Source organism: Furipterus horrens, unplaced genomic scaffold (genome assembly GCF_987537825.1).
Source record: "Furipterus horrens unplaced genomic scaffold, mFurHor1.1.pri manual_scaffold_11, whole genome shotgun sequence".
Lineage (NCBI taxonomy): Eukaryota > Metazoa > Chordata > Mammalia > Chiroptera > Furipteridae > Furipterus > Furipterus horrens.
In genome coordinates, this window is record NW_028327181.1 from 9,786,058 (window position 1) to 9,799,101 (window position 13,044).

Below are 13,044 nucleotides of genomic sequence, written 5' to 3' on the forward strand. Positions count from 1 at the left end.
GGTCGTAAGGACAGTCCCCAATGCTAAGTCACTCCTCTCATTCAAGTCTCAGTTCACACTTGATTACTTCTCTAACCCAGTGAGCAAGAAAGCCACAATCATCACTTTTCACCTGTTTGCTTTTTGGGTTTGGTTTGGTTTTTGCAGACGTCACTTTAATTTTACCCCAAATCCATCTTGATCCCCTCCCATCTCCTTGCAAAGATCTAGAGGACAAATCCAGGACAGGACAAGGAGATTTGTATTCGTCTGCACTTTTAGGAGTCCTGGGCAAGTGGTGACTTTTATGAGCTTCCAGAAAGCTGTCCCTGGGCAGGAACAGTGAATGTTAAAGAGACGTTGAGCATAATCAACACCGTGGCCGCAGTTACATAAGCAGGAGTTTTAAAAGACTAGGAAGAGAGACTTCGCATCACTCAAAGCAGATGAGGTGCATCCCAGCCACAGGTGAGGACCCACGCCACCTGCCGGAAGAAGCAGACATCTGGCTGGGTCATGCTGAGGAACCGGCTGCTTTAAATCCAGGGCCTCCTCTGGTTAAGATTTAAAGAATTTACAGCAACGTCAAGGCCCGAATTCATCTCCCTCTGAGCTGCCGGAGGCGTGACTTCAGCGAGGGAGATAGCACCTCGCTCACTCTGTATGGATCAGGTGGCTCAGTGCCAGCAGCGGCCCCAGGTGGCTCCCTTGGCATATATTGACGGGAGGATCCTGGAGCAAGGAGAGAGGCCGGCTGTGGAAATAAATACCTTGTGACACTTGTCCTGGGAGTCTTGCAGCTCTTTGCTTTTGATGAGAAGTTTCTTTTCCATGGAGCTAGTCTTGGCAGGGGAGTCCAGGCCCGACACAACAGACCTAGATAGAAGGAAACCAATGTCAAGGTGCAAGTAGGTGGGCCTGAGAAACTGCATTCAAAATCTACGGCACAAATGACGGACCTTCCAGAGTTCTGTGGCCATCAGCAGAGTTTCTAATGACATCAAGGCCATGAGGCAGGGCAGTGAAAGAAAGCAAGAATTCTGGAAGCAGGAAGAAGACCTGGGTGTAAATTCAGTCTCCACTGACCTGAGGTAATGATTCAGACGCTCAGAGCCTCGGTTTCCTTATCTATAATGTGGATAAATAAATAAAAGGACCTACCACACAGGAGAGTGTGAGCATTAAATGCAGCATCTTGCCTACCTGGCTTCATTCACTTACTCAACAGATATGTACTATGCAGCCATTATGTTCCAGAAACTGTTCCAGACACTGAAATAGCAGTAAACAAGACATCAAAGTCCCTGCCCTCCGGGAACTGACATTCCACAGAAGGCAGAAAGAATATATCAGACAAGGCCCTGGGCTGGGTATCTCAGTCAGTGAGAGCATCATCCCAATGCACCACACAAGGTTGTGTGTTCAATCTCATACAAGAATCAACAATGAATGCATGAATAGATAGAACAACAAACTGATGTTTTATCTCCCTTCCTCTTTCTAAAATCAATAAATAAAAATTATTTTTAAAAAGAATGCATCAGGCAGACACACAAACAGAAAGGATACAGATGATGATAACTTCTATCTAAGAGGAAAACAGGGTGAGGTGATTATGACAGAGGAAATGGGTCAAGGATCTACTTGGTAATCAGGGAGGGCTTTTCTGAGGAGGTGACATTTGTGCTGGGCCCTAAAGGATAAGAAGGTATAGGCCATCCAAAGCCCTGGAAGGAAACAAGCTCTAGGGAGGAGGGATAATAGATGCCACAACCCTGAGGCAAAACAGAGCTAACATAGCAAGTACCCAATAAATGTTGTTAGTTACAACGTTTTATTGTTTATTCCATCCCCAAGCCAGCCAGTTGGTTCTGCTTCATTTTATACAAACTGCTAAGTCTTATTATGATAAGCTGATAATGCTCCCCACCAAGATGTCCACATCCTAGTCTCCAGACCCTGTGAATCTGTTATCTGACATCGCAAAAGAGACTTTGCAGATGTGATTAAGTTAAGGATTTTGAGCTTGGGAAATAAATGTGAATTATCTGGTTGGATCCAATGTAATCACAAGGGTCCTTATAAGATGAAGGCAGAAGGGGGAAAGAGATGTGACAAGAGAATTAGGATCAGAATCAGAGAGATTTGAAGATGCTACAATGCTGCCTTTCAAGATGTAGGAAGGGGCTGTAAGCCAAGGAATTTGGATGGCCTACTGACGCTGGAAAAGGTGAGGAAACAGATTCTCTTAGAGGTTCCAGAGAGTACGGTCTTGTCTACACCTTGATTTCAGCCCAGTAAAACCCATCCCAGATGTGTGACCTCCAGAACTCTAAGATGATAAATGTGTCCTATTTGAAGCCACTAAAACTGTGGTAATCTGTTCCAGCAGCCGTGGAAAGCCGAACACTTACTGGGCACTGACTACATGCCTGGTTCTAACTCTAGACATGTTTGAACTCCTTATTCCCCACAACGACCCTAGAAGGCAGATACAATTTACTAACCTCATTTTATAGATGAGAAAGTTGAGGCCCAGAGAGGTTAAGCAACCTGCCAGTTACTAAATGGTTTCTGTTGGTCTCACAATAGAGACCTTGGGTAAAGAAACTGACATGATGCACCTGATATAATCCTCAGGAAAATACCACAAAAATAACACGCGTGACCTCATCAGAGTGGGCTAGAAGGATGCTCTCCCCACAAAGGGAATATACTTGTGAATATCACTCACACACTCTGCCTCGCCCCCAAAAAGCAGTTAATTGCGGGTGGAAATGACAGTTTCCATCCAGGACAGCCTCCCACAGTGGTTGGCTCCCTGGGCACAAACCCTGGGACTGGTGAAGGCAGGGCCGGAGCAGCAACCAGCAAGGGTGCCCCCCCCAGGGAAGGACGTGCGGCAGAGCCCACTGCTGTCCCACGGCCCCATCTTTGTTGCCTTGATAACAGGGTTGTGGGAGCTAGTTGTCAATGAGCATTCACATCCTACCAGCAGGTGAACGTTCTTTCTGCAAACCCAAACTACGTACTTCCCTGCCTAAAAGAGTTCAGTTCCCTGCAGTGACTCAGAACACCTCTCTCCCGCAGTCCCCCACCCAGTGACAAGGGTCGGCGCGATAGTGCTGTCTGGCTGTACCCCAGTGACAGCTCCCTACAAACACACTACAGGACAGTCAAGCAAGTCAACACCCAGAGTCAGGCTGCTCTGTTCAAATCAGTCTCCGCCACTCCACCTATATGACCTCTCTGATCTTCTGCTTCCTCTTCCATATAACGGGGATAAGTCTCAACCTACTTCAAAGAGTTCCTGTAAGGATTAAATGAGATAACCCACATAGAGCCCTTAGCACAGGGCCTGGCATGTCGTGAGGGTTCAATAAATGCCAACCATTTACTATGATCACTGTCATTTTTATCATCACTAGCCATGCAACGTCATAAATAGCACATGCCTCACAGGCCTAAAACAGTTGCTTGAAATAGTCAAACTCAGGGGGTTGAATTCCCTCTGTGTTTTTATTCACATTAAAACAGATGTTAATTATTCATAGAAATGAGCAACAGGGACTGAAACTCAGAAATAAATCCTCTTTAAAATCTAACTTTTTGCCAAAAATTTAAACCGATTTCTACACCTCTCATTTGCCTCTTTTCTACCTAAATCTAGCATGTGCGTGCGTACGCACACGCACACACACTTTTCCCTTTTAATCTGAAATGAAATGGGTTGTTTGGCATGACTTGAGTTAACTATGCTACATCCCTTATTGTTGACTTCACTCTGGGGTGAGTTAGAGAAGAAGACCTAAACCACCCAAGGAGCGAGGGGTGATCCAAAGATGGGCTCCCTGGTCCTTCGGTAATCAAGAGTCAACCACACGTCACTAAGTCACACCCATTGACATGAGTCAGAGATGGTAACACAGGCCACAGTTCTTTGTGTCCAAGGACAAAACGTACACCCTTTAAAAGAACAATTACATGGGCGCATGATGATGGGATGATAAGTGGCTCCCAACACTTGAGGACGCATGGAGGGCAGGCTCCAGCAGTATTTAATGCTTACAGTGCGCTTCTGTTGGTGCAAAGCTGATTGCTCATTCACTAAAAATCTAAAAGAAATAAAAAATAAAAAATAAAAATAACAGCGATTCTAGGTCACTAATTAATGGGGCCCAGAATTGAGGAGATGTGCTACCCCACCCATGGGCACTTGCGGGAGAGAAAGCAACAGCTCTCTTTGCCACCCAAGGTCCAACTTCCTCGTTCTTCTCTTATTTTGATGCTTGACAAATGTTCACCGTTTAGAAGTTCTAAGTATAGCAATTAAGAGCTCTTCAGAATAAAGGTACAAAGGAAATCATTTTTTTAAAGGAAAAAAAAATCACAGATAAAAAAGTTATGGTAAGAATTGTGACTAAACCTGGCTTGTAGCAACAATCCCATAAACAATAATGGATTGGAGCATGAGGTTGGAAGATAGAGGGGGAAAGGTCATCACAATGTTCTGGAACCTTCCTGGAGAGCATTTGAAAAATACTGATGTTGGTCAATGAAAATACTCCATACAACCAGCATCATTCAGTGGGTAGAGCATCAACCCATGAAGCAAAAGGTCACCGGTTCAATTCGGGGGCAGGGCACATGCCTGGGCTGCAGGCCTGGGCCCAGTCGCAGGTTGGGGCATGTGCAAGAGCAACTGATCAATGTTTCTCTCACTTTCTTTCTCCTTCCCTGTACTCTAAAAATAAACAAATAAAGTCTTTGAAAGAAAGAAAGAAAGAAAGAAAGAAAGAAAGAAAGAAAGAAAGAAAGAAAGAAAGAAAAAGAAAGAAAGAAAGAAAGAAAATACTCCATGTGATACTACTGTGATGGATGCATGTTATTACATAAATGTCCAAACCCACAGAATGGTACGACACCAAGAGTGAATCCTAAGGTAAACTACAGACTTGGGTGACAGTGTGTCAATGTAGGTTCCATTGTAACAGATCTACTGCTCTGGTGCCAGACGGACGTTGATAGTGGGGACGGGATATGTGGGAAATATCTGGACCTTCCTCTCATTGCTGTGAACATAAAACATTTTTTTTTATTACTCTTTTTTAAAAAATGGCGTCCAGGGCCCAACCAGACCAATTAAATCAGACAGACTCGTCGTGGGCCTGGGAAGCACCATTTTTATTAAGCTGCCTGGTGACTCTAATGTATACACAGGATTGAGAACCATAGTGCTAATCAGAAAAAAGTGCCTATGATTTAGGGTCTAGGCATTTAAAACTCACAGCAAGACTATCTCCAGCATTTGGTGCTGGGTGGCACTTTGGCCACGCCATTTGGTACTGGTGCTCTTTGGATAGTTACTAAGTGGGAACACAATTTTTAAGTTAATCATGGTGGGCTTTGAATTTTAAGACAATGTACATGTTTCAGACCATGATAAATGACTATTCCTATGCCCAATTTTAATAAATCAACTAAAATATACCATTCTCATGTCTTTCTATAAAAGAAATAAACTAGAACCAGTTAATATGGCTCAACCTAATATATTTGTATTCTATTCATTTTCCGTGTAGATACTTAGGCCAATTCAATCACTAACACCAATGATAAGCTCTCAATATGTATTTCTTGAACGAACAGACCTCCCCACCAATATATATTCTGAAATATTATCACAGCTCATTTATTTCTAAGATTTCATTAGCCATCCTTCTGGCTTTCAGAGCAACAGTAAATTATTGCTGACATTTGCATTATTGTAGAATTGACCAAAATGTGAATCATAGCTTGGGAGGTTCAATCCAAAGCTGGCCTCACAGCCACCAGACTATTACCAAATAGGGCCCTGTTCTCTACAAGTAGTAACTCAGCTGGTCTACAATTACCCTAAAATGCACCATTTCACCAAGAGTGGTATTATTAAAGAGCTGATGCTATTGTTGCTTTAAGGAAAGTTTGCAAAAAATCGTGTAGCAGGTTGGAACTCAGAGTTATAGGTGATACGCACAGGACTACAGTAAAAAAATCTATCTAATTATAAAGTACTGTTGACCCTGGAATAGGACAGAGTTACCTACTAACTAAAGAGTCTTTCAAGGATTTCCCTTTGTTCTCAAAATTCTCAAACTTCAATAAATATTTTTGTACCACCTTCTGTAAGTGAATGTGTATGTGAGACATAGATAAATATGATAGATGAATAGATAGAAAGAGAGAGATATAAAGATATCCCATGAAAGGCACCTGTAAACCAGTGGTTCTCAATCAGGGATAATTCTGTCACCCAGGGGAGATTTAGCAATGTCTGGAGATTTTTTTGACTTTCATAACTGGTGTTGGACTGCTATTAACATCTAATGGGTTGAGGCCAGAGACGCTGCTCAACATCCTGCAATCTACAAATTAACCTCCCACAAGACTTATCCAGCTCCAAATGTCAATTGTGCCAAGGTGAGAAACCTTGCTCTGGAGGTTATAAAATTAAGAAAGCCACAATTCCTGTTCTCAAGGAAGTAGCAATGTGAGAAAGAGAATTAATGCCACCACTTTTATCAATAACAATGCACATCTCTTGAGCGCTTACTACGGGCCAGGCACTGTGCTTAGTGCTCCATGTGTTACCTCATTGAGCCTTCCCAGCGAGCCTACATGGCGGGCATTATTATCCCATGGCACTGATACTCAGGAGCAGCTTATCCTGTGACTTCCACCTTTTCCTACATTATGATGATTGGGGTGCAGGCAGTATAGCTGGAGTTCAAAGTTGGGCTCTGCAACCCAACAGTTGTGGGTTCAAATTCTAACTCTGGTACTTCTTGGCTGCATGGCCTTGCACATGCCCAAGAAAAGTATTGGACAGGCTCATAAAGGCAAGGCCACAGAGGAAAGGGAAATGCATCACTGAGGGAAGTTAACTTCTGTCCACGACTGGCTGTGTGCAGTGCTGGGAGAGCAACTCTAAGCCAGAGCCCAAGACAGCCTTGGGTACCAAAAAACATCCATAGACCAGGCCTGTCCACAGCCACCCCCAGAAGCAGCTCAACCCACACACAAAGAACAACTCTTCCTCCACTTCTTAGTAATTCGGGTGGTAATTAAATAGGAAAGAGTACAGATTTTAGAGGCCCAGGCTGGTTCATGCTCCAGGCTCGATGAGATGCAGTACAATAAGGATGCTAATAAAAGAACATACAGCCTGCCCACACATTGCTTGCCTACCCCTTCTGGCCACGTCCCTGATACACAGCCAGCTCTCCCCATGGAGAGAAAAGGCGCTTCTGAGCCGCGGGTGCATGCAGCCACCCACCCACACAGAGCAGTGCTGTCTCTTCGAGCACAAACCCAAGTTTGGGTTTTCCTTTTCCCTTCTATTTTCTAGAAAAATTTACTTGAAATCAACACCTCTTCCTGATACACATCTGCTTTATAATTACAGAGGCCCAAAGAGTATTAATAGAGGTAACGAGATGACACAGAGCAAAGGTTGGGCTTGGTCGTTACTGCTGCAGCAGAAAGAATATGTTTTTCAAAAATGTGTTAGATGTGACCTAAAAATTGCTTTACATGGAACTTCAACATTTAAGTAAAAATGATAAAATGCAGTTTTCCCAATGTCTATAAATAATCTACATAACTCCAAAAACACCCTTACCCTTAATAAAGCTATTAACAAAATACTTCATATCAAAAGAGCATATAATCTGTACATGTGTTAAGTACTTTCTAATCACCACTGAAATGATTAAGATTGCTCTTCAGCATCAAGCCACCGATTTATTCCCTTAGAAAGAGGACCCAAGACTGCAGAGATGCCATCAATTCATAGATCACACGTGTCGCAAATCACAGATATTCATGAGATAACCAAGAATGGAGACTGGAGGATAAAACGTGGGAATCAAAATTAGCTCGGCTGAGGGCCCTACCTTAATTGTGGCCAACGGCACTAAAAATACATGCCACTGCAGGATGTAACACGATGGAAAAAAATAAAAACTCATCAGCATTCTGTTACAAAAATATTTTTGTAAGATGGAGCATTCTGAAATTTATGAACTAACTTTATAAACCTATTTAAAGTACACAGTGGTGTTCATCATGAACACATGGAAATATCGAAAATACTGTTGTTCTAAAGAGCTTTGGAGTCTAGCTGGCTTTGGAGCATCCCCTACACACACACACACAGAGCAGTGGTTTCCAGCTGAATAAAAGTATTTGGTTTGGAATGATTAATATGTAACTAAAGAATCATTTATGAAAAATCATGTTATTAATAAAAGCAGAGCCTCTCACGTGACCTCCAACGCAGTCCCCACTTCTAGGCCGGCGCCTAGCTTTGCGGGTTAATTTCATTGATGTTCCTCCATCTCTCACCTGGACAGCTGCAATAACCTAAGTCACTTCCCCGAATCTAACTCTTGTGGCCCTGCTACCCACCACACGACATCAGAGGCGCTCTTTGTATAAAATGAGAACCAGCTATTCCACGTCCCTACTCAAAATCCTGTCCAGGCTTCCTGCTCATTGTAATTACAAATGCTCCTTGACTTATGATGGGGTTATATTCAATAAACCCATCATTAAGTTGACAATATCGTAAGTCAAAAATGCATTTAATATACCTAACCTACCAAACACCATAATTTAGCCTAGCCTACCTTAAATGTCCTCAGAACTCAATATCCAAAAAAAAACGACAGCAACACAGCGTACTGTAGGGTATTGGTTGTTTACCCGCGTGATCTCACGGCTGACAGGGAGCTGCAGTTCGCTGCTGCTACCCAGCGTCATGAAAGAGCATTGTACCAGAAAAAAATAAAAATTCAAGATGCGATTTCTACTGAACGCATATTGCTTCTGCACCATTATAAAGTTGAAAGATCCTAAGTCAAACCACCAATCCATCGTAAGTCAGAGACCCTCTACCAAGCAAAATCCAAACCTAAAGGCCCTACCCAACCTCAGTTCAGACCACGTCCCCCACGCATCCTGAAGATCCAGCCACTCTAATATGCTCCCTGTTCACCAAACACCCACAGGCTAGTCCTGGCCTCAGGGACTACCGTGGTCATTCCCAGTACACTCTGATTTCTTCAAAGCCCCTACCACCATCTGAAAACTTCTTATTTATGAGCTTACTTATCCTGTTTTCCCCCAACAGAATGCTATGCCTTTTTCACAATTAGTCCACAAGGCTTAGAGCAATACTTTTGTTGAGTGAGTGAATGAATGAATGATGTGCCAAGAACTTCTGTGCCCCACCCAGCCTCAGTTCAAGGATCACAGTGGGACAAAGGAAACCAAAACAAGCAATGCCTTCAGTCCATGGTAGCATGAGAAATATTCTGGCCCTTGCAAAGGAAGCAATGTCACAATCATACACACTCTCCCATACTCAAGCACTTGAAAGTGGGGGCAGCACATGACACCCAGGTTGCACACACTGCACTTTCTTCTTCCCCAGCTCTGAGTTTCAGACCCCACTTGAAATGGAACCTACCAAAGCCTCGAGCATGTGTTATGGGAGATACAGGTTTAACCAACACATCACAGGCTCTATTCAGAGTAAAATACTGAATGGAGCTATTAGGACATCTGTCAGGCACCCCACATGGAGTCTGATTCTCTCAATGTGCAGAAACCAGCAAGACGTCTTTACAAAGTGGAAGGAGGAAAGGAAAGAGAGCCAAAAGCACCTTTAGGCCCACCCTCTAATAACAATATTTAGGCCATCCCTAAATAACAATAACAAATACGAAATGAACAGCCACTCCGCTCCAGGCGCTAGCATTGCCTGCTCTACATGTCCCCACAACAACCCTAACAGACAGGCACTATTATAACCCCCCACTTATGCATAAGGGAACTGTGGCAGAGAGAAGTTAAATGACTCGTTCACACAGCTAGCAAGCAGCGAAGCTTAGATTTGAGTCCATGTCGCTCTGGCTCCAAAGTCTGTGATCTAGTTCATTCCCAAAAATAAAGAATGCTTATATCAGCTCTAAACTAAATGTTGAAAAAGTTGGCTATCCTCTACCGTGTGCAAGGTACATGAAACTTAAGAAGTACCCCAAGCTTCTTCATCATCACTTGTCTTATCTGTAAAACAATGGACTGTTGTTGGGATTAAATGAGAACGCTTGTCAAGCATTTAGAATAGCACCTGGTACAGAGTGAATTCTCAGTAAAGTCAGCTCTTTCACCGTTTTTATTATTAGGCTACTCCGTAGGTTCTGCATAATCTAGCAAAGTCATGACTATTAGAGGCAGAACAGTACAGTGGTCCTGGAGGCTGCCAGCTATTGGTCTAAGTCTTAGATCTGTAACTACCTCCCAAACTTCAGAAAAAACAATTTAACATTGCTGAGCCTCAGTGTCCTCATCTATAAAATGGGGATAATACCAACTACTTCACAGAGTTATGGTGAGTACTTGACGGGACAATGCAAGTAGAACATTCAGCATAGTTCTGAGTGAGTACATAGAATTCTTATAAGTCGTCGGCGGCGGCAGCCGTCCGTCTCGAGAGACGATGGTGTAGCTTCTTAAGAGTCTATCTGCACCGCCGAGAATGGCTGTGCAGTCCGACTCAGGAGTGACACGGTATCTGTCTCCTCCCGTGTTGAATCGACATCTTGCGATGACGCTGGAGTGTCCTCTCCAGTGAAGCTGAAGCTACAGAGCCTGGGCGGGGTGATATGGAGGGTCTGCTGTTGCCCATGCAGCAGACCCCCCCTCTCTTCGCAGCTGAAGGGTCCAAGGGAAAGACGGAGTCAACACAGCTTGGCTTCAGGTGCGCCGCAGGAGTTGCCGGTGTTGACTACAACGTCAAACCGCCTTAGGGACTCCGGCTCCGGATTTTCTGTCGGGGTTTACTCCCTTAGCTTTTCCCCTGAAGAGGTATGCTGCAAGGCAGCGGAGGTTTTTTGGAGTCAGAGTTTTCCTTCTCTGATTCTTATAAGTACTTAATGAGATAATGTATGTAAGGCACTCAACATAGTTCTGGGCACACAGAAGTACTCAACAGATGACAGTTCCCATTAGCAGTTATATAAACTGTGTAGAAAAAAATGGTATAATCCCTGGCCACTTTAGTCTAATTCAGCTTGACAAATGTTCATTGAAGACCTGCCAGGGGCAAGCCATAAGGTAGAAAACACAGTTCCTGTCCTCGAAGAGCTTGGACAGCTTGGCCAGACACAGGGGACAAGAAGGAGTTACGAATGAAAGGCAGGCTGGGGTCTTGGCATAGCAGGCTTGAATGCCAAGTTCAGGAGTGGCCATTAATTCTGTGCACACTGTGATACTATTGAAGGTCTAAGCAAGAGAATGACATCATCCAACCTGGGATTTGGAAGAATTCCACCTTCTGTGGAGAATGGATTAGAGCCAGGAAAACTGGAGGCAAAGGAATCAGCTAGGCTACTGCAATAGTCCAAGCAAAAGTCAATGACAGGGGGCAGTGAGGACAAAAAGATGGGCACAGGTGCAAGTGTCACCCTAGAAGCACAACTTACAGGTCTTGGCAACTGATGGGATGGCAGGGAAGGTGGAAGAGAGTTTAAGAGGGCCCTGTTTTCTTTCCTCGAAGGGTAGGGAAAGTGGTAGTTTCTTAAATGAAATGAGGAAGTCAAAACTAGCATCTAGCGGCTTCCGGAATGAGTGAGTGCGTCTGTCTGTTTTGGAAGGGACCAGAGGACAGAGATGGCGAGAAACTGTTAGGATATTCTGGCAACGATGAACACAGAACACTCTGGGAGGAAGGCAAAGAGAGTTAAAGTCAAGAAATGGAATGAGATCACAAAGAACAGGCCCAAAAGAGGACCAAGGAGGGAACTGCAGAGAACGGTGTGCCTGGGACAGAAGGTGACAGCCACAAAAGAATGAGAATGGCATAGAATCAGAAGGGAAACCAAGTTTCCAGAAGTACATAGAACACTTCAAGACAAGTAGGGCAAAGAATGGTATCAGCGAGGAAGTGGGAATCACTGGTTTTAGGGGTTGAGTGCAATCAGTAGCTTCTGAGACAGTAATGTCGGTAGAGTTGTAGAGATGGAGAAGCAGGTACCGCACGTAGGCTATTCTTTCTGGAAGTTTGTCAGAGAAAAGAAGGTGAGTGAGGGCAGGAGAAAACAGATAAGTAAAACAGAGAGAACTGCAGGAAATTCACTTAGGCAAAGGAAGAGTTGCCAAACTGGCACACAGCTTGGGAACATATAGCACCATTTAGTCAATTACTGTCTTCTTAGGGGATCCGAGGCAACCATGCAAATTAGCATGTGTAGGCCAGCAAAAAAAAAAAAAAAAAAAACAACACTTGACAGATCTTTTGGAGCCTAATCTTTGGGACTGGGCTAGGATGGTTTGGTAGATTTCCTAAAGGTATCTTTAAGACAAATGAGAAGGCGGCAGAACGGTCCTGCCAGGCCTGCAAGGCAAGCACGCACAGGCTAAATAGGGAACAGAATAAAGCAAGCAGAACAAGATGTGCTCAACTAAGAGAAAGAAGAAATTGAATGATCAAGAGGAGAGAACTGAACACAACAGAGGGGAACGTTAGACATCTGGTCGAGATAATGGCAGAATGGAAACAACATGGGGCAACTTAGGGCAGGAACCCTGGACAGGAGCTAGTTGTGGTTTTTAACCTATTTGGGAAGGGCAGGGAATGCATACCTTTGTGTACTAGGGCAGATTCTATTACTTTTCTTTTCTTTTCCTTCCCCCCCCCCTTTTTTTTAAATCAAAACACAGATGGGGCTCTTTGCAATAGGATCTGGGGGCAGTACACTCAATGACTGGGGCTGGACCTGGAAAGGAAAATGATTTTTGAGAGAAGATCCCCTACCCTCTGAAGTATTTCGGTAAAAAAGAAGTTGGACTGACTGGAGAGTTCAGGTTGTCTTCCACTGGAATAAGCCACCCCAGGGTAGATGACAGGCAGCAGCTTGGAAAATAAAATGTGGATTTGAATATGCGTGGATCACAGAGTCATCAACAAATGGAAAGCTGCAGCCATAAAAATGATTTGGACTGATTCACCAAATGCTTATT

General features: G+C 43.8%; 1 protein-coding gene across 8 annotated transcripts in view; it reads right to left on the minus strand.

Annotated features, from left to right (window-relative positions):
• The window catches only part of CIT (citron rho-interacting serine/threonine kinase), a 151,440-nt gene that overhangs the window by 82,150 nt on the left and 56,246 nt on the right, over positions 1-13,044 (minus strand). For all 8 annotated transcript variants that reach the window (XM_090292492.1, XM_090292491.1, XM_090292496.1 and 5 more), the window contains exon 10: positions 750-855. In XM_090292492.1, the coding sequence (XP_090148618.1) occupies positions 750-855 (106 nt within the window). The remainder of the gene's footprint in view (positions 1-749; positions 856-13,044) is intronic.